Source organism: Oncorhynchus keta, chromosome 6 (genome assembly GCF_023373465.1).
Source record: "Oncorhynchus keta strain PuntledgeMale-10-30-2019 chromosome 6, Oket_V2, whole genome shotgun sequence".
Classification (NCBI taxonomy): domain Eukaryota; kingdom Metazoa; phylum Chordata; class Actinopteri; order Salmoniformes; family Salmonidae; genus Oncorhynchus; species Oncorhynchus keta.
The window spans coordinates 6,271,506-6,295,711 of NC_068426.1; the positions used below are offsets into that span (position 1 = coordinate 6,271,506).

The 24,206-nt window shown below is 44.2% G+C and overlaps 1 protein-coding gene across 1 annotated transcript in view; it reads left to right on the forward strand.

The window, feature by feature from the left end:
• The window catches only part of dclk1a (doublecortin-like kinase 1a), a 258,899-nt gene that overhangs the window by 18,293 nt on the left and 216,400 nt on the right, over nucleotides 1-24,206 (forward strand). Inside the window, 3 exon segments of the mRNA XM_052521745.1 lie at nucleotides 1,034-1,426; nucleotides 1,992-2,137; nucleotides 2,140-2,349. Coding sequence (XP_052377705.1) covers nucleotides 1,069-1,426; nucleotides 1,992-2,137; nucleotides 2,140-2,349 — 714 coding nt within the window. The 5' untranslated portion in view covers nucleotides 1,034-1,068.

Consider the following 24,206-nt stretch of genomic DNA (forward strand, 5'->3'; position numbering starts at 1 on the left):
CACATCCTAATATACTGTCCATCCACATCCTAATATACTGTCCATCCACATCCTACTATACTGTCCATCCACATCCTATCCTACTATACTGTCCATCCACAACCTACTCTACTGTCCATCCACATCCTAATATACTGTCCATCCACATCCTATCCTACTATACTGTCCATCCACATCCTACTATACTGTCCATCCACATCCTACTATACTGTCCATCCACATCCTAATATACTGTCCATCCACATCCTACTATACTGTCCATCCACATCCTATCCTACTATACTGTCCATCCACATCCTATCCTACTATACTGTCCATCCACAACCTACTCTACTGTCCATCCACATCCTAATATACTGTCCATCCACATCCTATCCTACTATACTGTCCATCCACATCCTACTATACTGTCCATCCACATCCTAATATACTGTCCATCCACATCCTACTATACTGTCCATCCACATCCTAATATACTGTCCATCCACATCCTAATATACTGTCCATCCACATCCTAATATACTGTCCATCCACATCCTACTATACTGTCCATCCACATCCTACTATACTGTCCATCCACATCCTACTATACTGTCCATCCACATCCTACTATACTGTCCATCCACATCCTAATATACTGTCCATCCACATCCTAATATACTGTCCATCCACATCCTAATATACTGTCCATCCACATCCTACTATACTGTCCATCCACATCCTACTATACTGTCCATCCACATCCTACTATACTGTCCATCCACATCCTACTATACTGTCCATCCACATCCTACTATACTGTCCATCCACATCCTACTATACTGTACTGTCCAGGGATTAGAAAGCGTAATCTGTCATTAGGAAGTTATTTTGAGACACAGTATCCCTGGTTAACCCAGAGAGAGACCGGCCGACAAGACAAACCTCCGAGATAGACAAAGCTCGTTGGACATACATTAACTGGACATTCTCAAATGAGCAAATTACAGCCATAAATGTGTGTTTAGTCTTGATTATCTTTTTATTTCTTTAGATAGTAGAGCCATTCTTGTGACCTTTGGCAACGCGATGGAGCTTGAGCATTTTGACGAGCGGGATAAGACGCGGCGGCACAGCCGTGGGGACAGGCTGAACGGGGTGACTAGTCCAGCACACAGCGCCCACTGCAGTCTCTACCACACCCGTACCCTCAAGACCCTCAGCTCGGAGAAGAAGGCAAAGAAGGTCCGTTTCTACCGCAACGGGGACCGTTACTTTAACGGGATTGTGTACGCCATCTCCGCGGACCGGTTCCGGTCTTTTGATGCTCTGTTGGCGGACCTGACCCGCTCCCTCTCTGATAATGTGAACCTACCACAGGGTGTACGGACCATCTACTCAGTGGATGGAACCAAAAAGATCACCAGCACTGATCAACTGGTGGAGGGTAATATGATGCATTTATTACTGATGTTCTGAGTAGGTCTCTCTCTCTCTCTCTCTCTCTCTCTCTCTCTCTCTCTGTTTCTCTCACTCTCTCTCTGTTTCTCTCACTCTCTCTCTCTCTCTGTTTCTCTCACTCTCTCTCTGTTTCTCTCACTCTCTCTCTCTCTGTTTCTCTCACTCTCTCTGTTTCTCTCACTCTCTCTCTCTCTGTTTCTCTCACTCTCTCTCTGTCTCTCTGTCTCTCTCTGTCTCTCTGTGTCTCTCTCTCTCCCTTCTGTTTCTCTCACTCTCTCTCTCTGTCTCTCTCTGTCTCTCTCTCTCTCTCTCTCTCTGTCTCTCTCTCTGTCTCTCTGTCTCTCTGTCTCTCCGTCTCTGTCTCTCTCTCTGTCTCTGTCTCTCTGTCTCTCTCTCTGTCTGTCTCTCTCTCTCTCTCTGTCTCTCTCTCTCTCTCTCTGTCTCTCTCTCTGTTTCTCTCACTCTCTCTCTCATAATCCAATGCTCTTAAACGCTCCCCCCATCTCCCCGTTCCCTTCTTCTGGTATCTTCCCCCTCTCTCCCCTCCCCAGGCGAGAGCTATGTGTGCGGCTCCATCGAGGTCTTCAAGAAGCTCGACTACACCAAGAACGTCAACCCCAACTGGTCTGTGAACGTCAAAGCTTCGTCTGGGGCGGCCGCCCGCGGGCCTCCATCCCTGGGCAGCTCCAAGGCCGGACCCCAGACACCCGGGACCAAGCGGTGAAGGATTTCATCCGTCCCAAGCTGGTGACGGTGGTGCGGAGTGGGGTGAAGCCCAGGAAGGCTGTACGAATCCTTCTCAATAAGAAGACGGCCCATTCATACGAACAGGTCCTGACCGACATCACGGAGGCCATCAAACTGGACTCTGGAGTGGTGAAGAGGATCTATACTCTGGAGGGGAAACAGGTGAGAGATGTGGAGGGGTTGGCAGGGGAGTGATATGGGGGGGTTGGCTTGTCTGCTTTAGGGCAGGGGAGTGATATGGGGGGGTTGGCTTGTCTGCTTTAGGGCAGGTGAGTGATGTGGGGGGGTTGGCTTGTCTGCTTTAGGGCAGGGAGTGATGTGGGGGGTTGGCTTGTCTGCTTTAGGGCAGGGGAGTGATATGGGGGGTTGGCTTGTCTGCTTTAGGGCAGGGGAGTGATATGGGGGGTTGGCTTGTCTGCTTTAGGGCAGGTGAGTGATGTGGGGGGTTGGCTTGTCTGCTTTAGGGCAGGGGAGTGATGTGGGGGGTTGGCTTGTCTGCTTTAGGGCAGGGGAGTGATGTGGGGGGTTGGCTTGTCTGCTTTAGGGCAGGGGAATGATATGGGGGGGGTTGGCTTGTCTGCTTTAGGGCAGGGGAGTGATGTGGTGGGGTTGGCTTGTCTGCTTTAGGGCAGGGGAGTGATGTGGGGGGGTTGGCTTGTCTGCTTTAGGGCAGGGGAGTGATGTGGTGGGGTTGGCTTGTCTGCTTTAGGGCAGGGGAGTGATGTGGGGGGTTGGCTTGTCTGCTTTAGGGCAGGGGAGTGATGTGGGGGGGTTGGCTTGTCTGCTTTAGGGCAGGGGAGTGATGTGGGGGGTTTGCTTGTCTGCTTTAGGGCAGGGGAGTGATGTGGTGGGGTTGGCTTGTCTGCTTTAGGGCAGGGGAGTGATGTGGGGGGGTTTGCTTGTCTGCTTTAGGGCAGGGGAGTGATGTGGTGGGGTTGGCTTGTCTGCTTTAGGGCAGGGGAGTGATGTGGTGGGGTTGGCTTGTCTGCTTTAGGGCAGGGGAGTGATGTGGGGGGGTTGGCTTGTCTGCTTTAGGGCAGGGGAGTGATGTGAGGGGTTGGCTTGTCTGCTTTAGGGCAGGGGAGTGATGTGAGGGGTTGGCTTGTCTGCTTTAGGGCAGGGGAGTGATGTGGGGGGTTGGCTTGTCTGCTTTAGGGCAGGGAGTGATGTGGTGGGGTTGGCTTGTCTGCTTTAGGGCAGGGGAGTGATGTTGGCTTGTCTGCTTTAGGGCAGGGGAGTGATGTGGTGGGGTTGGCTTGTCTGCTTTAGGGCAGGGGAGTGATGTGGGGGGGTTGGCTTGTCTGCTTTAGGGCAGGGGAGTGATGTGGGGGGGTTGGCTTGTCTGCTTTAGGGCAGGGGAGTGATGTGAGGGGGTTGGCTTGTCTGCTTTAGGGCAGGGGAGTGATGTGGGGGGGTTGGCTTGTCTGCTTTAGGGCAGGGGAGTGATGTGGTGGGGTTGGCTTGTCTGCTTTAGGGCAGGGGAGTGATGTGGTGGGGTTGGCTTGTCTGCTTTAGGGCAGGGGAGTGATGTGGGGGGGTTGGCTTGTCTGCTTTAGGGCAGGTGAGTGATGTGGTGGGGTTGGCTTGTCTGCTTTAGGGCAGGGGAGTGTGTGTGTGTGTGTGTGCGTGTGCGTGTGTGTGTGTGCGTGCGTGCGTGCGTGCGTGCGTGTGTGCGTGCGTGCGTGTGTGTTTAAGGCAGCTGAGAGAGGATGGTTTAGGCTGTGGTGGGAAGTATATGCTTGGAGCGCGTCCCCTTGTCCAATGGGAGAGAGCTAGTTGATGTACAATATATTGTTTGCTAGTTTTGTTGCTATAGAAGGGAACCAATATAATAATGTCCTCTCCCCTGACTCAGTGTTCCTGGTTTATTTCTCAGAGTCTGGCATGGATTAATGGTTGGCATGATTTCGTGGAGATTGTTTCTCAGGATGGATAGTATGTTTGGCTTTAATGTTGTTGTTCGAGAAGAAGATGCTGTGGTATCTCTGAGAGAGAGAGGAAGAATCTGTGGTATCTCTCAGAGAGAGAGGAAGAATCTGTGGTATCTCTCAGAGAGAGAGAGGAAGATGAAGATTATGTGGCATCTCTCAGAGAGAGGAAGAAGATGCTGTGGTATCTCTGAGAGACAGAGGAGGAAGATGCTGTGGTATCTCTGAGAGACAGAGGAGGAATATGCTGTGGTATCTCTCAGAGAGAGAGAGGAGGAGGAAGATGCTGTGGTATCTCTCAGAGAGAGAGACAGAGGAGGAAGATGCTGTGGTATCTCTGAGAGACAGAGGAGGAAAATGCTGTGGTATCTCTCAGAGAGAGAGAGGAGGAGGAAGATGCTGTGGTATCTCTCAGAGAGAGAGAGAGGAGGAGGAAGATGCTGTGGTATCTCTCAGAGAGAGGAAGAAGATGCTGTGGTATCTCTGAGAGACATCTCTCAGAGAGAGAGGAGGAATGCTGTGGTATCTCTGAGAGACAGAGGAGGAAAATGCTGTGGTATCTCTCAGAGAGAGAGAGGAGGAGGAAGATGCTGTGGTATCTCTCAGAGAGAGAGAGAGGAGGAGGAAGATGCTGTGGTATCTCTCAGAGAGAGAGAGAGAGAGAGAGGAAGATGTTGACAAAAAGAGAGAGTGAAATTATGTATATTTATATATGATTTAGTCATAGCTTTGTTGTGCTAAGTCTCCGTGTCCTTTATAGACAGTCAGGCACACTGGTAAACCAGGTAAACATACCCGATAGAGAGAAATACATGGAGAGAGAGAGAATTCCAAAACAAACTCCTATATCTATTGGGTGAAAAACCACAGTGTGACATCACAGCAGCAACATGTGTTAGCTGTTGCCACGACAAAAGGTCAACCAGTGAAGAACAAACACCATTGAAGATACAACCCATATTTATGTTAATTTATTTTCCTTTTGTACTTTAACAATTTGCACATCATTATAAAACTGTACATAGCCATAATATGACATCTGAAATGTGTCTATTCCTTTGAAAATTGAGCGTAATGTTTACTGTTATTTTTTGATAGATCATTTAACTTATCTTTTTCACTTGCTTTAGCAATGTAAACATATATATGCAGGAGCTACAGTATACAGTATCTTCAGTAGCTATATCTGCAGTAGCTATATCTGTAGAAGCTACAGTATACAGTATCTTCAGTAGCTATATCTGCAGTAGCTATATCTGTAGTAGCTACAGTATACAGTATCTTCAGTAGCTATATCTGCAGTAGCTATATCTGCAGTAGCTATATCTGCAGTAGCTATATCTGTAGTAGCTACAGTATACAGTATCTTCAGTAGCTATATCTGCAGTAGCTATATCTGCAGTAGCTATATCTGCAGTAGCTTAATCTATAGTAGCTATATCTGTAGTAGCTTAATCTGTAGTACCTATATCTGCAGTAGCTATATCTGTAGTAGCTTAATCTATAGTAGCTATATCTGTAGTAGCTTAATCTGTAGTACCTATATCTGCAGTAGCTTAATCTATAGTAGCTATATCTGTAGTAGCTTAATCTGTAGTACCTATATCTGTAGTAGCTATATCTGTAGTAGCTACAGTATACAGTATCTTCAGTAGCTATATCTGTAGTAGCTATATCTGTAGTAGCTATATCTGTAGTAGCTATATCTGCAGTAGCTATATCTGCAGTAGCTATATCTTCAGTAGCTATATCTGTAGTAGCTATATCTGCAGTAGCTATATCTGCAGTAGCTATATCTGCAGTGGCTTAATCTGTAGTACCTATATCTGTAGTAGCTTAATCTGTAGTACCTATATCTGTAGTAGCTATATCTGTAGTAGCTATATCTGTAGTAGCTTAATCTGTAGTAGCTATATCTGTAGTAGCTATATCTGTAGTACCTATATCTGCAGTGGCTTAATCTGTAGTACCTATATCTGCAGTAGCTTAATTTGTAGTAACTATATCTGTAGTAACTACATTTCTAGTAGCTATATCTGCAGTAGCTATATAATAATAATAATAATATATGCCATTTAGCAGACGCTTTTATCCAAAGCGACTTACAGTCATGTGTGCATACATTCTACGTATGGGTGGTCCCGGGAATCGAACCCACTACCCTGGCATTACAAGCGCCATGCTCTACCAACTGAGCTACAGAAGGACCATAATATATCTGCAGTAGCTATATCTGTAGTAGCTACATTTCTAGTAGCTATATCTGTAGTAGCTATATCTGTAGTAGCTATATCTGCAGTAGCTATATCTGCAGTAGCTTTATCTGTAGTAGCTATATCTGTAGTAGCTATATCTGCAGTAGCTATATCTGCAGTAGCTATATCTGTAGTAGCTATATCTGTAGTAGCTATATCTGTAGTAGCTATATCTGCAGTAGCTATATCTGCAGTAGCAATATCTGTAGTAGCTATATCTGTAGTAGCTATATCTGTAGTAGCTTTATCTGCAGTAGCTATATCTGCAGTAGCTATATCTGCAGTAGCTATATCTGCAGTAGCTATATCTGCAGTAGCAATATCTGTAGTAGCTATATCTGCAGTAGCAATATCTGCAGTAGCTTTATCTGTAGTAGCTATATCTGTAGTAGCTATATCTGTAGTAACTACATTTCTAGTAGCTATATCTGTAGTAGCTATATCTGTAGTAGCTATATCTGCAGTAGCTATATCTGCAGTAGCAATATCTGTAGTAGCTATATCTGCAGTAGCAATATCTGCAGTAGCTTTATCTGTAGTAGCTATATCTGTAGTAGCTATATCTGCAGTAGCTATATCTGCAGTAGCTATATCTGCAGTAGCTATATCTGCAGTAGCTATATCTGTAGTAGCTATATCTGCAGTAGCTATATCTGCAGTAGCAATATCTGTAGTAGCTATATCTGCAGTAGCAATATCTGCAGTAGCTTTATCTGTAGTAGCTATATCTGTAGTAGCTATATCTGCAGTAGCTATATCTGCAGTAGCTATATCTGCAGTAGCTATATCTGCAGTAGCTATATCTGTAGTAGCTATATCTGTAGTAGCTATATCTGCAGTAGCTATATCTGCAGTAGCTATATCTGCAGTAGCAATATCTGCAGTAGCTTTATCTGTAGTCGCTACAATATATCTGTAGTAGCTATATCTGCAGTAACTACATTTCTAGTAGCTATATCTGTAGTAGCTATATCTGTAGTAACTACATTTCTAGTAGCTATATCTGTAGTAGCTATATCTGTAGTAGCTATATCTGTAGTAGCTATATCTGTAGTCGCTATATCTGTAGTAGCTCTATCTGTAGTAGCTATATCTGTAGTAGCTATATCTGTAGTCGCTACATCTGCAGTAACTACATTTCTAGTAGCTATATCTGTAGTAGCTATATCTGTAGTAGCTATATCTGTAGTAGCTATATCTGTAGTCGCTATATCTGTAGTAGCTATATCTGTAGTAGCTATATCTGTAGTAGCTATATCTGTAGTCGCTATATCTGTAGTAGCTCTATCTGTAGTAGCTATATCTGTAGTAGCTATATCTGTAGTAGCTATATCTGCAGTAGCTATATCTGTAGTAGCTATATCTGTAGTAGCTATATCTGCAGTAGCTATATCTGTAGTAGCTATATCTGTAGTAGCTATATCTGTAGTAGCTATATCTGTAGTCGCTACATCTGCAGTAACTACATTTCTAGTAGCTATATCTGTAGTAGCTATATCTGTAGTAGCTATATCTGTAGTAGCTATATCTGTAGTCGCTATATCTGTAGTAGCTATATCTGTAGTAGCTATATCTGCAGTAGCTATATCTGTAGTAGCTATATCTGTAGTAGCTATATCTGTAGTAGCTATAACTGTTGTCGCTACAATATATCTGCAGTAGCTATATCTGTAGTAGCTATATCTGTAGTAGCTATATCTGCAGTACCTATATCTGCAGTAGCTATATCTGTAGTAGCTATATCTGTAGTAGCTATATCTGCAGTAGCTATGTCTGCAGTAACTACATTTCTTGTAGTTATATCTGTAGTACCTATATCTGCAGTAGCTATAACTGTTGTCGCTACAATATTTCTGCAGTAGCTATATCTGTAGTAGCTATATCTGTAGTAGCTATATCTGCAGTAGCTATGTCTGCAGTAACTACATTTCTGGTAGCTATATCTGTAGTACCTATATCTGCAGTAGCTATAACTGTTGTCGCTACAATATATCTGCAGTAGCTATATCTGTAGTAGCTATATCTGTAGTAGCTATATCTGTAGTAGCTATATCTGCAGTAGCTATATCTGCAGTAACTATATCTGTAGTCGCTACAATATATCTGCAGTAGCTATATCTGCAGTAGCTATATCTGTAGTAGCTATATCTGCAGTAGCTATATCTGTAGTAGCTATATCTGTAGTAGCTATATCTGCAGTAGCTATATCTGCAGTAGCTATATCTGTAGTAGCTATATCTGCAGTAGCTATATCTGTAGTAGCTATATCTGTAGTAGCTATATCTGCAGTAGCTATATCTGTAGTAGCTATATCTGTAGTAGCTATATCTGCAGTAGCTATATCTGTAGTAGCTATATCTGTAGTAGCTATATCTGCAGTAGCTATATCTGTAGTAGCTATATCTGTAGTAGCTATATCTGCAGTAGCTATATCTGTAGTAGCTATATCTGCAGTAGCTATATCTGTAGTAGCTATATCTGTAGTAGCTATATCTGTAGTAGCTATATATATAGTAGCTATATCTGCAGTAGCTATATCTGCAGTAACTATATCTGTAGTCGCTACAATATATCTGCAGTAGCTATATCTGCAGTAGCTATATCTGTAGTAGCTATATCTGCAGTAGCTATATCTGCAGTAGCTATATATGTAGTAGCTATATCTGTAGTAGCTATATCTGCAGTAGCTATATCTGTAGTAGCTATATCTGTAGTAGCTATATCTGCAGTAGCTATATCTGTAGTAGCTATATCTGTAGTAGCTATATCTGCAGTAGCTATATCTGTAGTAGCTATATCTGTAGTAGCTATATCTGTAGTAGCTATATCTGCAGTAGCTATATCTGTAGTAGCTATATCTATAGTAGCTATATCTGTAGTAACTATATCTGTAGTCGCTACAATATATCTGCAGTAGCTATATCTGCAGTAGCTATATCTGTAGTAGCTATATCTGCAGTAGCTATATCTGCAGTAGCTATATCTGCAGTAGCTATATCTGCAGTAGCTATATCTGCAGTAGCTATATCTGTAGTAGCTATATCTGCAGTAGCTATATCTGTAGTAGCTATATCTGTAGTAGCTATATCTGCAGTAGCAATATCTGCAGTAGCTTTATCTGTAGTCGCTACAATATATCTGTAGTAGCTATATCTGCAGTAGCTATATCTGCAGTAGCTATATCTGTAGTAGCTATATCTGCAGTAGCTATATCTGCAGTAGCTATATCTGTAGTAGCTATATCTGTAGTAGCTATATCTGCAGTAGCTATATCTGCAGTAGCTATATCTGCAGTAGCAATATCTGCAGTAGCTTTATCTGTAGTCGCTACAATATATCTGTAGTAGCTATATCTGCAGTAGCTATATCTGCAGTAGCTATATCTGTAGTAGCTATATCTGTAGTAGCTATATCTGCAGTAGCTATATCTGCAGTAGCTATATCTGCAGTAGCAATATCTGCAGTAGCTTTATCTGTAGTCGCTACAATATATCTGTAGTAGCTATATCTGCAGTAGCTATATCTGCAGTAGCTATATCTGCAGTAGCTATATCTGTAGTAGCTATATCTGCAGTAGCTATATCTGTAGTAGCTATATCTGCAGTAGCTATATCTGCAGTAGCTATATCTGCAGTAGCTATATCTGTAGTAGCTATATCTGCAGTAGCTATATCTGCAGTAGCTATATCTGCAGTAGCTATATCTGTAGTAGCTATATCTGTAGTAGCTATATCTGCAGTAGCTATATCTGCAGTAGCTATATCTGTAGTAGCTATATCTGTAGTAGCTATATCTGCAGTAGCTATATCTGCAGTAGCTATATCTGCAGTAGCTATATCTGTAGTAGCTATATCTGTAGTAGCTATATCTGCAGTAGCTATATCTGTAGTAGCTATATCTGCAGTAGCTATATCTGCAGTAGCTATATCTGCAGTAGCTTTATCTGTAGTCGCTACAATATATCTGCAGTAGCTATATCTGCAGTAGCTATATCTGCAGTAGCAATATCTGCAGTAGCTATATCTGTAGTCGCTACAATATATCTGTAGTAGCTATATCTGCAGTAGCTATATCTGCAGTAGCTTTATCTGTAGTCGCTACAATATATCTGCAGTAGCTATATCTGCAGTAGCTATATCTGCAGTAGCTATATCTGCAGTAGCTATATCTGTAGTAGCTACAATATATCTGTAGTAGCTATATCTGTAGAAGCTATATCTGTAGTAGCTATATCTGTATTAGCTATATCTGTAGTAGCTATATCTGCAGTAGCTATATCTGCAGTAGCTATATCTGCAGTAGCAATATCTGCAGTAGCTTTATCTGTAGTCGCTACAATATATCTGTAGTAGCTACAGTATACAGTATCTTCAGTAGCTATATCTGCAGTAGCTATATCTGCAGTAGCTATATCTGTAGTAGCTATATCTGTAGTAGCTATATCTGCAGTAGCTATATCTGCAGTAACTATATCTGCAGTAACTATATCTGTAGTACCTACATCTGCAGTAACTACATCTGTAGTAACTATATCTATAGTAAGTATATCTGTAGTAAATATAGCTGTCGTAAATTATCTGCAGTAACTATATATGTAGTAGCTATATCTATAGTAATTCTATCTGTAGTAGCTACAGTATATCTGTAGTAACTATATCTATAGTAACTATATCTGAAGTAGGTACAGTATATCTGCAGTAGCTATATCTGCAGTAGCTATATCTGCAGTAGCTATATCTGTAGTAACTACAGTATATCTGCAGTAGCTATATCTGTAGAAGCTATACCTGTAGTAGCTACAGTATATCTGCAGTAGCTATATCTGCAGTAGCTATATCTGCAGTAGCTATATCTGTAGTAGGTATATCTGTAGTAGGTATATCTGTAGTAACTATATATGTAGTAGCTACTGTATCTGTAGTAACTATATATGTAGTAACTATATCTATAGTAACTTTATCTGTAGTAGCTACAGTATATCTGTAGTAAATATATCTGCACTAACTATATATGTAGTAACTATATATGTAGTAACTATATATGTAGTAACTATATCTATAGTAACTATATCTGAAGTAGGTACAGTATATCTGCAGTAGCTATATCTGTAGTAGCTATATCTGTAGTAACTACAGTATATCTGCAGTAACTATATCTGTAGTAACTATATATGTAGTAACTATATCTGCAGTAACTATATCTGTAGTAACTATATATGTAGTAGCTACTGTATCTGTAGTAACTATATCTGTAGTTAATATATCTATAGTAAATATATCTGTAGTAGCTACAGTATATCTGCATTAGCTATATCTGTAGTAGTACAGTATATCTGCAGTAGCAGATAGCAGACACACACACACACACACACACACACACACACACACACACACACACACACACACACACACACACACACACACACACACACACACACACACACACACACACACACACAGCGTCTTGTCTTCTCCCATGTTTAGTGCAGACTGGTAAACAGAGAAGACTATCACCTGTTTGAGAGGTAAAAAGAAGGTTCTGGAAGGACAGAATGGAGATAGCTCTTAATGTCCCTGACCATGCTGTCTGTTTCACAAGTCATTGTGGTTGAGCCAGATCAGATACTCTCTCTCCTCTCTCTTTCTGCCAGCAAGGAGTGTGTGTACGTGTGCGTGTATGTAGGTGTGTGAGCATTGGAGCATTGGTGTGTATGTGTGTGTGTGTGATGGGCTGATGTGTGTGTGTGTGTGTGGTGTGTGGGTGTGTGTGTGTGATGGGCTGATGTGTGTGTGTGTGTGTGTGTGTGTGTGTGTGTGTGTGATGGGCTGATGTGTGTGTGGTGTGTGTGTGTGGTGTGTGTGCGTGTGTGTGATGGCTGATGTGTGTGTGTGTGTGTGATGGGCTGATGTGTGTGTGTGTGTGTGTGTGGTGCGTGTGTGTGTGTGTGTGTGTGATGGGCTGATGTGTGTGTGTGTGTGTGTGTGTGTGTGTGTGTGTGTGTGTGTGTGTGTGTGTGTGTGTGTGTGTGTGTGTGTGTGTGTGTGTGTGTGCGTGTGTGTGATGGGCTGATGTGTGGTGTGTGTGTGTGTGTGTGTGTGGTGTGTGTGCGTGTATGTGCGTGTGTGAGCGCGGGGGTGTGTGTGTGTATGTGCATGCTTGTGTGTGTGTGTGTGATGGGGTTGTGACAGGGTTGGGTGGTTCCCTGCTGTGTGACACTGTGTCACCTTTCCACCTCTCACACCATGCTCTTTATCTGCCTCTCCTCAGCTCTCTTTCTCCCCTCCATTACTGCCTTCACAAAGTATTCATACCCCCTGTTCCCCTCCATTACTGCCTTCACAAAGTATTCATATCCCTTGTTCCCCTCCATTACTGCCTTCACAAAGTATTCATACCCCTTGTTCCCCTCCATTACTGCCTTCACAAAGTATTCATATCCCTTGTTCCCCTCCATTACTGCCTTCACAAAGTATTCATACCCCTTGTTCCCCTCCATTACTGCCTTCACAAAGTATTCATATCCCTTGTTCCCCTCCATTACTGCCTTCACAAAGTATTCATACCCCTTGTTCCCCTCCATTACTGCCTTCACAAAGTATTCATACCCCTTGTTCCCCTCCATTACTGCCTTCACAAAGTATTCATACCCCTTGTTCCCCTCCATTACTGCCTTCACAAAGTATTCATACCCCTTGTTCCCCTCCATTACTGCCTTCACAAAGTATTCATACCCCTTGTTCCCCTCCATTACTGCCTTCACAAAGTATTCATACCCCTTGTTCCCCTCCATTACTGCCTTCACAAAGTATTCCCTTGTTCCTCTCCATTACTGCCTTCACCCCCCTTGTTCCCTCCATTACTGCCTTCACAAAGTATTCATACCCCTTGTTCCCCTCCATTACTGCCTTCACAAAGTATTCATACCCCTTGTTCCCCTCCATTACTGCCTTCACAAAGTATTCATATCCCTTGTTCCCCTCCATTACTGCCTTCACAAAGTATTCATACCCCTTGTTCCCCTCCATTACTGCCTTCACAAAGTATTCATATCCCTTGTTCCCCTCCATTACTGCCTTCACAAAGTATTCATACCCCTTGTTCCCCTCCATTACTGCCTTCACAAAGTATTCATACCCCTTGTTCCCCTCCATTACTGCCTTCACAAAGTATTCATACCCCTTGTTCCTCTCCATTACTGCCTTCACAAAGTATTCATACCCCTTGTTCCCTCCATTACTGCCTTCACAAAGTATTCATACCCTTGTTCCCTCCATTACTGCCTTCACAAGGTATTCATACCCCTTGTTCCCCTCCATTACTGCCTTCACAAGGTATTCATACCCCTTGTTCCCCTCCATTACTGCCTTCACAAAGTATTCATACCCCTTGTTCCCCTCCATTACTGCCTTCACAAAGTATTCATACCCCTTGTTCCCCTCCATTACTGCCTTCACAAAGTATTCATACCCCTTGTTCCCCTCCATTACTGCCTTCACAAGGTATTCATACCCCTTGTTCCCCTCCATTACTGCCTTCACAAAGTATTCATACCCCTCAACTTATTCCACATTGTGTTGTGTTACAACCTGAATTCAAAATGGATTAAATTGTTATTTTTTTGATCTCCCATCTACACACAATACCCCATAATGACAAAGTGAAAACATGTTTTTAAAGGTTAGAGAGCATATTTATTTAAATTGAAATACAGAAAGAGCTCATCATTTTGTAGAAGTGCTGTTGGCAGTGATTACATATGTGAGTCTTTCTGGGTAAGTCTCTAAGAGCTTTCCACACCTTATGCAACAATTGCCCATTCATTAAAAAATATATATTCTTCAAGCTCTGTCTTATTGGTTGTTTATCATTGCTAGACAATCATTTTCAGGACTCGCCATAGATTTTCAAGTAGATTTAAGTCTAAACTGTAACTCGACCACTCAGGAACATTCACTATCTTCTTGGTATGCAACTCCAGTGTAGATTTGGCCTTGTGTTTTTGGTTATTGTTCTGCTGAAATGTGAATTCATCGCCTAGAGTCTGGTGGAAAGCAGACTGAACCAGGTTTTCCTGAACCTGGATTTTGCCTGTGCTTATCTCCATTCTATTTATGTTTTTATCCTGAAAATCTCCCCAGTCCTTAACGATTACAAGCATACCCATAACATGATGCAGCCACTCCTATACTTGTAAATATGAAGAGTGGTACTCAGTAATGTGCTTTTATTTAATTTGCCCCAAACATAACACTTTGTATTCAGGACAAAAAGTTAATTTTTGCAGTATTACTTTGGTGCCTTGTTGCAAGCAGAATGCATATTTTCCTTATTTTCACTATATATTTCTGAAGGCACTGTACATCTTTTTCAAATGTTGATTTTTGGTTGCATTGACAACCAAACACGATTGAATATCCAGATTTTTTACAAAATAATTATTAATATGTTGGATTCCCGTCTCCATCTCAACCAAAAATCTTAAATTAAAGAATATAACTTCATCTAATCTAAACTTGAAATGCACTTTAAAAAATGTTTGCTTTGTTTCAGTTGTATTGTTAAACTTGGATTGTTTTTATTAGGATACTTGAAGATTACATTTGAAATCAACCAAATGAACATGTATTGTCTATTTTTTTTGTTGAACTCTGGGTTGACTTGAAACAATAGCTGTTAAACTCTGTTGAACCTATTCTTTGGAATGAATTCAATAGCAACAGTGAATATATTTAGTTATTAAAGCGATCTCTCAATAATCATTCTCACAGATAGCACATCGCGAGTAGTCAGTGACAAAAATCAAAACTAAGCTAGCTAGGCTTCGTTAACCTGGATGGAAGACCAAATGGATAGCTGTAGATATATCAACTCTCCAGTAGGAGGTGCTGTAGATACATCAACTCTCCAGTAGGAGGTGCTGTAGATACATCAACTCTCCAGTAGGAGGTGCTGTAGATACATCAACTCTCCAGTAGGAGGTGCTGTAGATACATCAACTCTCCAGTAGGAGGTGCTGTAGATACATCAACTCTCCAGTAGGAAGTGCTGTAGATACATCAACTCTCCAGTAGGAAGTGCTGTAGATACATCAACTCTCCAGTAGGAAGTGCTGTAGATACATCAACTCTCCAGTAGGATATGCTGTAATGTAGATAGATCAACTCTCCAGTAGTAGGTGCTGTGCTGTAGATAGATCAACTCTCCAGTAGGAGGTGCTGTAGATAGATCAACTCTCCAGTAGGAGGTGCTGTAGATAGATCAACTCTCCAGTAGGAGATGCTGTACATAGATCAACTCTCCAGTAGGAGGTGCTGTAATGTAGATAGATCAACTCTCCAGTAGGAGGTGCTGTAGATAGATCAATTCTCCAGTAGGAGGGGCTGTAGATACATCAACTCTCCAGTAGGAGGTGCTGTAGATAGATCAACTCTCCAGTAGGAGGTGCTGTAATGTAGATAGATCAACTCTCCAGTAGGAGGTGCTGTAGATAGAGATCAATTCTCCAGTAGGAGGTGCTGTAATGTAGATAGATCAACTCTCCAGTAGGGGGTGCTGTAGATAGATCAACTCTCCAGTAGGAGGTGCTGTAGATAGATCAACTCTCCAGTAGGAGGTGCTGTAGATAGATCAACTCTCCAGTAGGAGGGGCTGTAATGTAGATAGATCAACTCTCCAGTAGGAGGTGCTGTAGATAGATCAACTCTCCAGTAGGAGGTGCTGTAGATAGATCAACTCTCCAGTAGGAGGTGCTTTCAAGCCTATAGTTTCTTTCTGATAGTGAATACAACGTTGAAAATTTGACATTGTCTATGTTTGTCTATGTAATTTTTTATTATCTTAGAATGATGACAAAATCATGTGATTGAAATTCCACCTCAAAACAACACTTTTTTTTTTCAAATACAATGTAATTTCCACGTAGATTCCACGTCACAGTACATTGACAAATTACATTGAAACAACGTTGATTCAACCAGTTTGTGCCCAGTGACCTAGCGCCCTATTCCCCATATAGTCCACTACTTTAGACCCGGACCTTATGGGCCCTGGTAGGGAATAGGGAACAGGGAATAGGGAATAGGGAATAGGGAACAGGGAACAGGGAACAGGGAATAGGGAATAGGGAACAGGGAATAGGGAACAGGGAATAGGGAACAGGGAATAGGGAACAGGGAATAGGGAATAGGGAACAGGGAATAGGGAACAGGGAATAGGGAACAGGGAACAGGGAATAGGGAATAGGGAATAGGGAACAGGGAACAGGGAATAGGGAATAAGGAACAGGGAACAGGGAACAGGGAATATGGAACAGGGAACAGGGAATAGGGAACAGGGAATAGGGAACAGGGAATAGGGAACAGGGAATAGGGAACAGGGAACAGGGAACAGGGAACGGGGAACATGGAACGGGAACGGGAACAGGGAACAGGGAACAGGGAACAGGGAAAAGGGAACAGGGAAAAGGGAACAGGGAACAGGGAACATGGAACAGGGAACAGGGAAAAGGGAACAGGGAACAGGGAATAGGGAACAGGGAACAGGGAATAGGGAACAGGGAACAGGGAATATGGAACAGGGAACAGGGAACAGGGTGCCATTTCAGACACAGTGTATGGATGCTGTTCACCCTCAGTCACAGTCACAGGAGGTAAGACTATTATGGGTTATATATAGACCAGCCGCCATTGATTGGGCCCGTAGGCATGGTAACAGGCTGCCAGATGGGCTGGTATGGGTCGGGCTCGGAACCAGCTCAGTCAGTGCACTAAGAGCGTGTGTGTGTGTGTGTGTGGGTTTGTGTGTGTGTGTTTATGTGTGTGTGTTTATATGTGTGTGTGTTTATATGTGTGTGTGTGTGTGATGTCTCCGTTATGCAATTATGAATTGAGTGAACAAGAGGGAAAAAGGGGGGATGAGCTAGGAAGAGAGGAGAGATGGAGGGGAGAGGAAAACCGAAAGAGAAGAGAAAATGAAGGCAGTGGTTGCGTGAGGGGAGGTAGAGAAAGAGGGACAGGTAGAGATGAAGGGTGTCAGGGGGAAATTACGACAGAGGGCCCCCCTCCTCCCCCGAGCACACCATCTTCATGTTTAAGTGGCTGTATCGCATTAGTGAAAACCAAGACTGTTCTCAGGGCAGAACTGCTAGTTTTAACTAGCAGAAATACCTTTTCGTAGTAGGTTAGGAGAACTTAAGCAGCAGGTTAGGATAATTAAAGTGGCAGGTTAGGAGAATTAAGGGTAAGGTTATGAAAAGGGTTAGGGTTAGCTAAAATGCTACAATTGTCCCCGACTGGAACACTACAACTTGGTCTACTCTGGGAACAGTGTTGGTTTGCACTAGTACGATGCTGCGCTTGTGTGACACTTGATATTCTGGATTTGTCAATGTGATTAAATGTGGGTCAAACAGGAAATAAAAGTATTATCAGAGTTTTTCAGGGTCGAAAGATAATGTCTACTGGCGTCCTAGCTAGCTAGCTACCGGCGTCACCCCCTCCTCCCGCCTGCTGTGTACCGGAGTCTAGCACACAGTCCTTTGCCCCCGCATGCCGAATACTTGCCCTCACCGTTGTTAACAGAACTGCGGGAAAGCAGTGACTGACAGGCGGAGGTGAAGGACACACTGTCACCGGTGTCCTAGCCAGCTAGCTACCGGTCTCTTAGCCAGTTAGCTACCGCTGTCTTAGCCAGCTAGCTACCGGTGTCTTAGCCAGTTAGCTACCGCTGTCTTAGCCAGCTAGCTACCGGTGTCTTAGCCAGTTAGCTACCGCTGTCTTAGCCAGTTAGCTACCGGTGTCTTAGCCAGTTAGCTACCGGTGTCTTAGCCAGTTAGTTACCGCTGTCTTAGCCAGCTAGCTACCGGTGTCTTAGCCAGTTAGTTACCGATGTTCTAGCCAGTTAGCTACCGCTGTCTTAGCCAGCTAGCTACCGCTGTCTTAGCCAGTTAGCTACCGGTGTCTTAGCCAGTTAGTTACCGCTGTCTTAGCCAGCTAGCTACCGGTGTCTTAGCCAGTTAGTTACCGGTGTCTTAGCCAGTTAGTTACCGGTGTTCTAGCCAGTTAGTTACCGGTGTTCTAGCCAGTTAGTTACCGGTGTCTTAGCCAGTTAGTTACCGGTGTTCTAGCCAGCTAGTTACCGGTGTCTTAGCCAGTCAGTTACCGGTGTTCTAGCCAGTTAGTTACCGGTGTCTTAGCCAGTCAGTTACCGGTGTTCTCGCCAGCTAGCCACCGGTGTTCTAGCCAGTTAGTTACCGGTGTCTTAGCCAGCTAGCTACCGGTGTCTTAGCCAGCTAGATACACAATTACACCCTTCTCCGATAGGTGGGTAAATTGTTCCACAAAATCAAAAACAATTATGCAACATTTATGTGTGTTTACCCTGCGCTACACCAGTGAGTGGTGGTAACCCTATAACCTAGAGAACTAGAGCCTAGTATGTGTCCCCGTGGTAGTGAATAGGTGAAAGGTTGCAGTTTGTAAACTCAAGGTAATCCCATGGTGAATTCACAATCCCCCTTTAAATGAGGCTAATCCAGACTCAATTTGCCAGTAATGAGAGAGTGAGATGGAGAGGGAAGGAGAGAGAGAGAGAGAGAGAGAGAGAGAGAGAGAGAAGGAAGGAAAGGTGAACTAGAGAAGGAAGTTTCATATGAACTAGAGCACTATATCCCAAATGGCATCCTATGCCCTATATAGTGCACTGCTTTTCACCAGAGCCATAAGATGTGTTATTAAGCTTAGTGTGTGTTTGTCATAGAGGACTGATGCTAGTCTGTTAGAAGTAGGTTTCTGGGCCAGCTAGGAGAGATGATGCTGCTGATGATTCTCTGTAGACCCTGACAGACCTACAGCATAGCACCACTTCTCTATGTCGCAGTAAAGAGAAACGTCGGAGTAACTTTAGACTCAAAATGAGGTTGGAGACAGTGGGCCACAACCTATATGTTCACCATCTACATCATATCTCGATCCCCCTCATTCTCATGTTCTACACATGACATCACATCTCTACATATGACATCATATCTCATTCTCAAGTTCTACTTATGACATCATATCTCGATCCCTCATTCTCATGTTCTACACATGACATCATATCTCATTCTCAAGTTCTACTTATGACATCATATCTCGATCCCTCATTCTCATGTTCTACACATGACATCATATCTCTACATATGACATCATATCTGTACTTATGACATCATATCTCGATCCCTCATTCTCATGTTCTACACATGATATCATGTCTCATTCTCTCATTCTCATGTTCTACACATGATATCATGTCTCATTCTCTCATTCTCATGTTCTACACATGATATCATATCTCATTCTCTCATTCTCATGTTCTACATATGACATCATATCTCATTCTCCTGTTCTACATATGACATCATATCTCAATCCCTCATTCACATGTTCTCTTTGTCGACTCAATGATCATCCTCAGTACAGAAAAATTCAGTTCTGTTCAGTTCTGCTCAGTTCTGTTCAGTTCTTCTCTGTTCAGTTCAATTCAGTTCTGCTCCGTTCAGTTCTGTCCTGCTCTGTTCAGTTCTGTTTTGTTCAGTTCAGTTCTGTTTTGTTCAGTTTGGTTCCGTTTTGTGGGCCATGGCCCACACATGTCTCGTGTTCTGTTGATTTACTGGAGATTTACAATGCAAATGAGTTCAGTTATATCCTCTTCAGTGTATTCCAGTTCTGGTCTGTTCAATTTAGTTCAGCCATTCCGTATCGATTGTATGCCTATCACTACAATTTTGTGAGAGAGAGAGAGAGACCTGTTTGAAATATGTAATGTGATCTTTGTGTCTGTCGGTGTTTGAGCACTGTGGGGCTGTGTGGGGCTGTGTGAATATGGGGCTGTGGGGCTGTGGGGCTGTGTGAATATGGGGCTGTGGGGCTGTGGGGCTGTGTGAATATGGGGCTGTGGGAATATGGGGCTGTGGGAATATGGGGCTGTGGGAATATGGGGCTGTGGGAATATGGGGCTGTGGGAATATGGGGCTGTGGGAATATGGGGCTGTGGGGAATATGGGGCTGTGGGAATATGGGGCTGTGGGAATATGGGGCTGTGGGAATAATGGGGCTGTGGGGCTGTGGGAATATGGGGCTGTGGGAATATGGGGCTGTGGGGCTGTGGGAATATGGGGCTGTGGGAATATGGGGCTGTGGGGCTGTGGGAATATGGGGCTGTGGGAATATGGGGCTGTGGGAATATGGGGCTGCTGTGGGAATATGGGGCTGTGGGAATATGGGGCTGTGGGGCTGTGGGAATATGGGGCTGTGGGGCTGTGGGAATATGGGGCTGTGGGAATATGGGGCTGTGGGGCTGTGGGAATATGGGGCTGTGGGGCTGTGGGAATATGGGGCTGTGGGGCTGTGGGAATATGGGGCTGTGGGGCTGTGGGAATATGGGGCTGTGGGGCTGTGGGAATATGGGGCTGTGGGAATATGGGGCTGTGGGAATATGGGGCTGTGGGAATGTGGGGCTGTGGATTTCAGTATCATCCAATACCTCCTCTCACTGCTTCTGATGCATCTCAATACTGAACCAAAATATAAACTGAACATGTAAAAGTGTTGGTCCCATGTTTCATGAGCTGAAATATAAGAGCCCGGACATTTTCCATCCGCACAAAAAGCTTATTCCTCTCAAATTTTGCGCAGACGTTTTCACCTGACAGGTGTGGCAATATGTCGTGGAAATTTCCTCTATTTACCAAATCATGGGAGCAAACCACAACACAAGTCAGAGTTAGTTATCAAAGTCCATCTGTAACTGTATGAGCTCTTATCACAACCCTGTGACTCTCAGATCAATTCAGTGTCTATCAATGTATTCTCTGAGAGTCCCCTGACACATTGCAACTGAGATCCTTTAATAGCAAAGATCCACCCCCCAGACGACATGACAAACCACAGGTCTTAGGAACTTACACAAAGAAAATACTTTACTTCAGAGAGGAGTATCCCCTAGCCAGATAGGGGTTGGCTATAAATTATCGTTCAGTTTGGTCTCCTAAACAAAGCTCTTATTTCGTCCTTGGTACAAAGTGGTACCAAGACATTACCCCCACCCTATGATATCTATCAAATTGTCATTTAGATACAACCAATTCTAAATACAACCAATCCTCCATATCAACAGGCATATATCAAATCCATCCCATCTTGACAAGATCACAGAGACACACTGACTGGCACACAGACATTGTGAAGCCAAGAGATACACGCTTGACCTCTTCCCTCTCTCCGGCCCAAGCAACTTAGTCTTGACAGAGACCAGATACTGCAACCCCGCCACAGTATTATACAAACACATTCTGATGAGAAGTAACTTACAAACATATGATGAATATAAAACATCTTACCTATGTTACCAACTAATTATGATTATTCCCCAACACATATCAAGAAGCTGATTAGACAACATGATCATTACTCAGGTGCACCTTGTGCTGGGGACAATGAAAGGCCATTCTAGAATGTGCAGTTTTGTCACACAACACAATACCACAGATGCAATTGGCATGCTGACTGCAGGAATGTCAACCAGAGCTGTTGCCAGAGAATTTAATGTTAATTTCTCTACCATAAGCCGCTTGCAACGTCGTTTTAGAGAATTTGGCAGTACGTCCAACCACAGACCACGTGTGACCACGCCAGCCCAGGCCTCCACAACCGGCTTCTTCACCTGTGGGATCATCTGACACTATCCACCTGGATAGCTGATGAAACTGTGGGTCTTGCACAATCAAAGAATTTCTGCACAAACTGTCAGAGACCGTCTCAGGGAAGCTCATCTGGTCGTTGTCCTCACCAGGGTCTTGACTTGACTGCAGTTTGGCTTCGTAACCGAATTCAGCGGCCAAATGCTCACCTTTGACACGCTGGGAGAAGTGTGCTCTACATAATCCTGGTGTCAACTATACTAAGCAGATGGTAGACAGCTTGTATGGCGTTGTGTGGGTGAGCAATTTGCTGATCTCAACGTTGTGAACAGAGTGCCCCCATGGTGGCGGTGGGGTTGTGGTATGTCTTGGCATAAGCTACGGACAACGAACACAATTGCATTTTATTGATGGCAATTTGAAAACACAGAGGCACTGTGACGAGATCCTGGAGGCCCATTGTCGTGCCATTCATCCTCCACCATCACCTCATGTTTCAGCATGTCTCAAGGATCTGTACACATTTACATTTTACATTTAAGTCATTTAGCAGACGCTCTTATCCAGAGCGACTTACAAATTGGTGCATTCACCTTATGACATCCAGTGGAACAGCCACTTTACAATAGTGCATCTAAATCTTTTAGGGGGGTGAGAAGGATTACTTATCCTATCCTAGGTATTCCTTAAAGAGGTGGGGTTTCAGGTGTCTCCGGAAGGTGGTGATTGACTCCGCTGTCCTGGTGTCGTGAGGGAGTTTGTTCCACCATTGGGGGGCCAGAGCAGCGAACAGTTTTGACTGGGCTGAGCGGGAACTGTACTTCCTCCGTGGTAGGGAGGCGAGCAGGCCAGAGGTGGATGAACGCAGTGCCCTTGTTTGGGTGTAGGGCCTGATCAGAGCCTGGAGGTACTGAGGTGCCGTTCCCCTCACAGCTCCGTAGGCAAGCACCATGGTCTTGTAGCGGATGCGAGCTTCAACTGGAAGCCAGTGGAGAGAGCGGAGGAGCGGGGTGACGTGAGAGAACTTGGGAAGGTTGAACACCAGACGGGCTGCGGCGTTCTGGATGAGTTGTAGGGGTTTAATGGCACAGGCAGGGAGCCCAGCCAACAGCGAGTTGCAGTAATCCAGACGGGAGATGACAAGTGCCTGGATTAGGACCTGCGCCGCTTCCTGTGTGAGGCAGGGTCGTACTCTGCGGATGTTGTAGAGCATGAACCTACAGGAACGGGCCACCGCCTTGATGTTAGTTGAGAACGACAGGGTGTTGTCCAGGATCACGCCAAGGTTCTTAGCGCTCTGGGAGGAGGACACAATGGAGTTGTCAACCGTGATGGTGAGATCATGGAACGGGCAGTCCTTCCCGGGAGGAAGAGCAGCTCCGTCTTGCCGAGGTTCAGCTTGAGGTGGTGATCCGTCATCCACACTGATATGTCTGCCAGACATGCAGAGATGCGATTCGCCACCTGGTCATCAGAAGGGGGAAAGGAGAAGATTAATTGTGTGTCGTCTGCATAGCAATGATAGGAGAGACCATGTGAGGTTATGACAGAGCCAAGTGACTTGGTGTATAGCGAGAATAGGAGAGGGCCTAGAACAGAGCCCTGGGGGACACCAGTGGTGAGAGCGCGTGGTGAGGAGACAGATTCTCGCCACGCCACCTGGTAGGAGCGACCTGTCAGGTAGGACGCAATCCAAGCGTGGGCCGCGCCGGAGATGCCCAACTCGGAGAGGGTGGAGAGGAGGATCTGATGGTTCACAGTATCGAAGGCAGCCGATAGGTCTAGAAGGATGAGAGCAGAGGAGAGAGAGTTAGCTTTAGCAGTGCGGAGCGCCTCCGTGATGCAGAGAAGAGCAGTCTCAGTTGAATGACTAGTCTTGAAAAGAAAGAAGGGATACTGGTCTGTAGTTGTTGACATCGGAGGGATTGAGTGTAGGTTTTTTCAGAAGGGGTGCAACTCTCGCTCTCTTGAGGACGGAAGGGACGTAGCCAGCGGTCAGGGATGAGTTGATGAGCGAGGTGAGGTAAGGGAGAAGGTCTCCGGAAATGGTCTGGAGAAGAGAGGAGGGGATAGGGTCAAGCGGGCAGGTTGTTGGGCGGCCGGCCGTCACAAGACGCGAGATTTCATCTGGAGAGAGAGGGGAGAAAGAGGTCAGAGCAC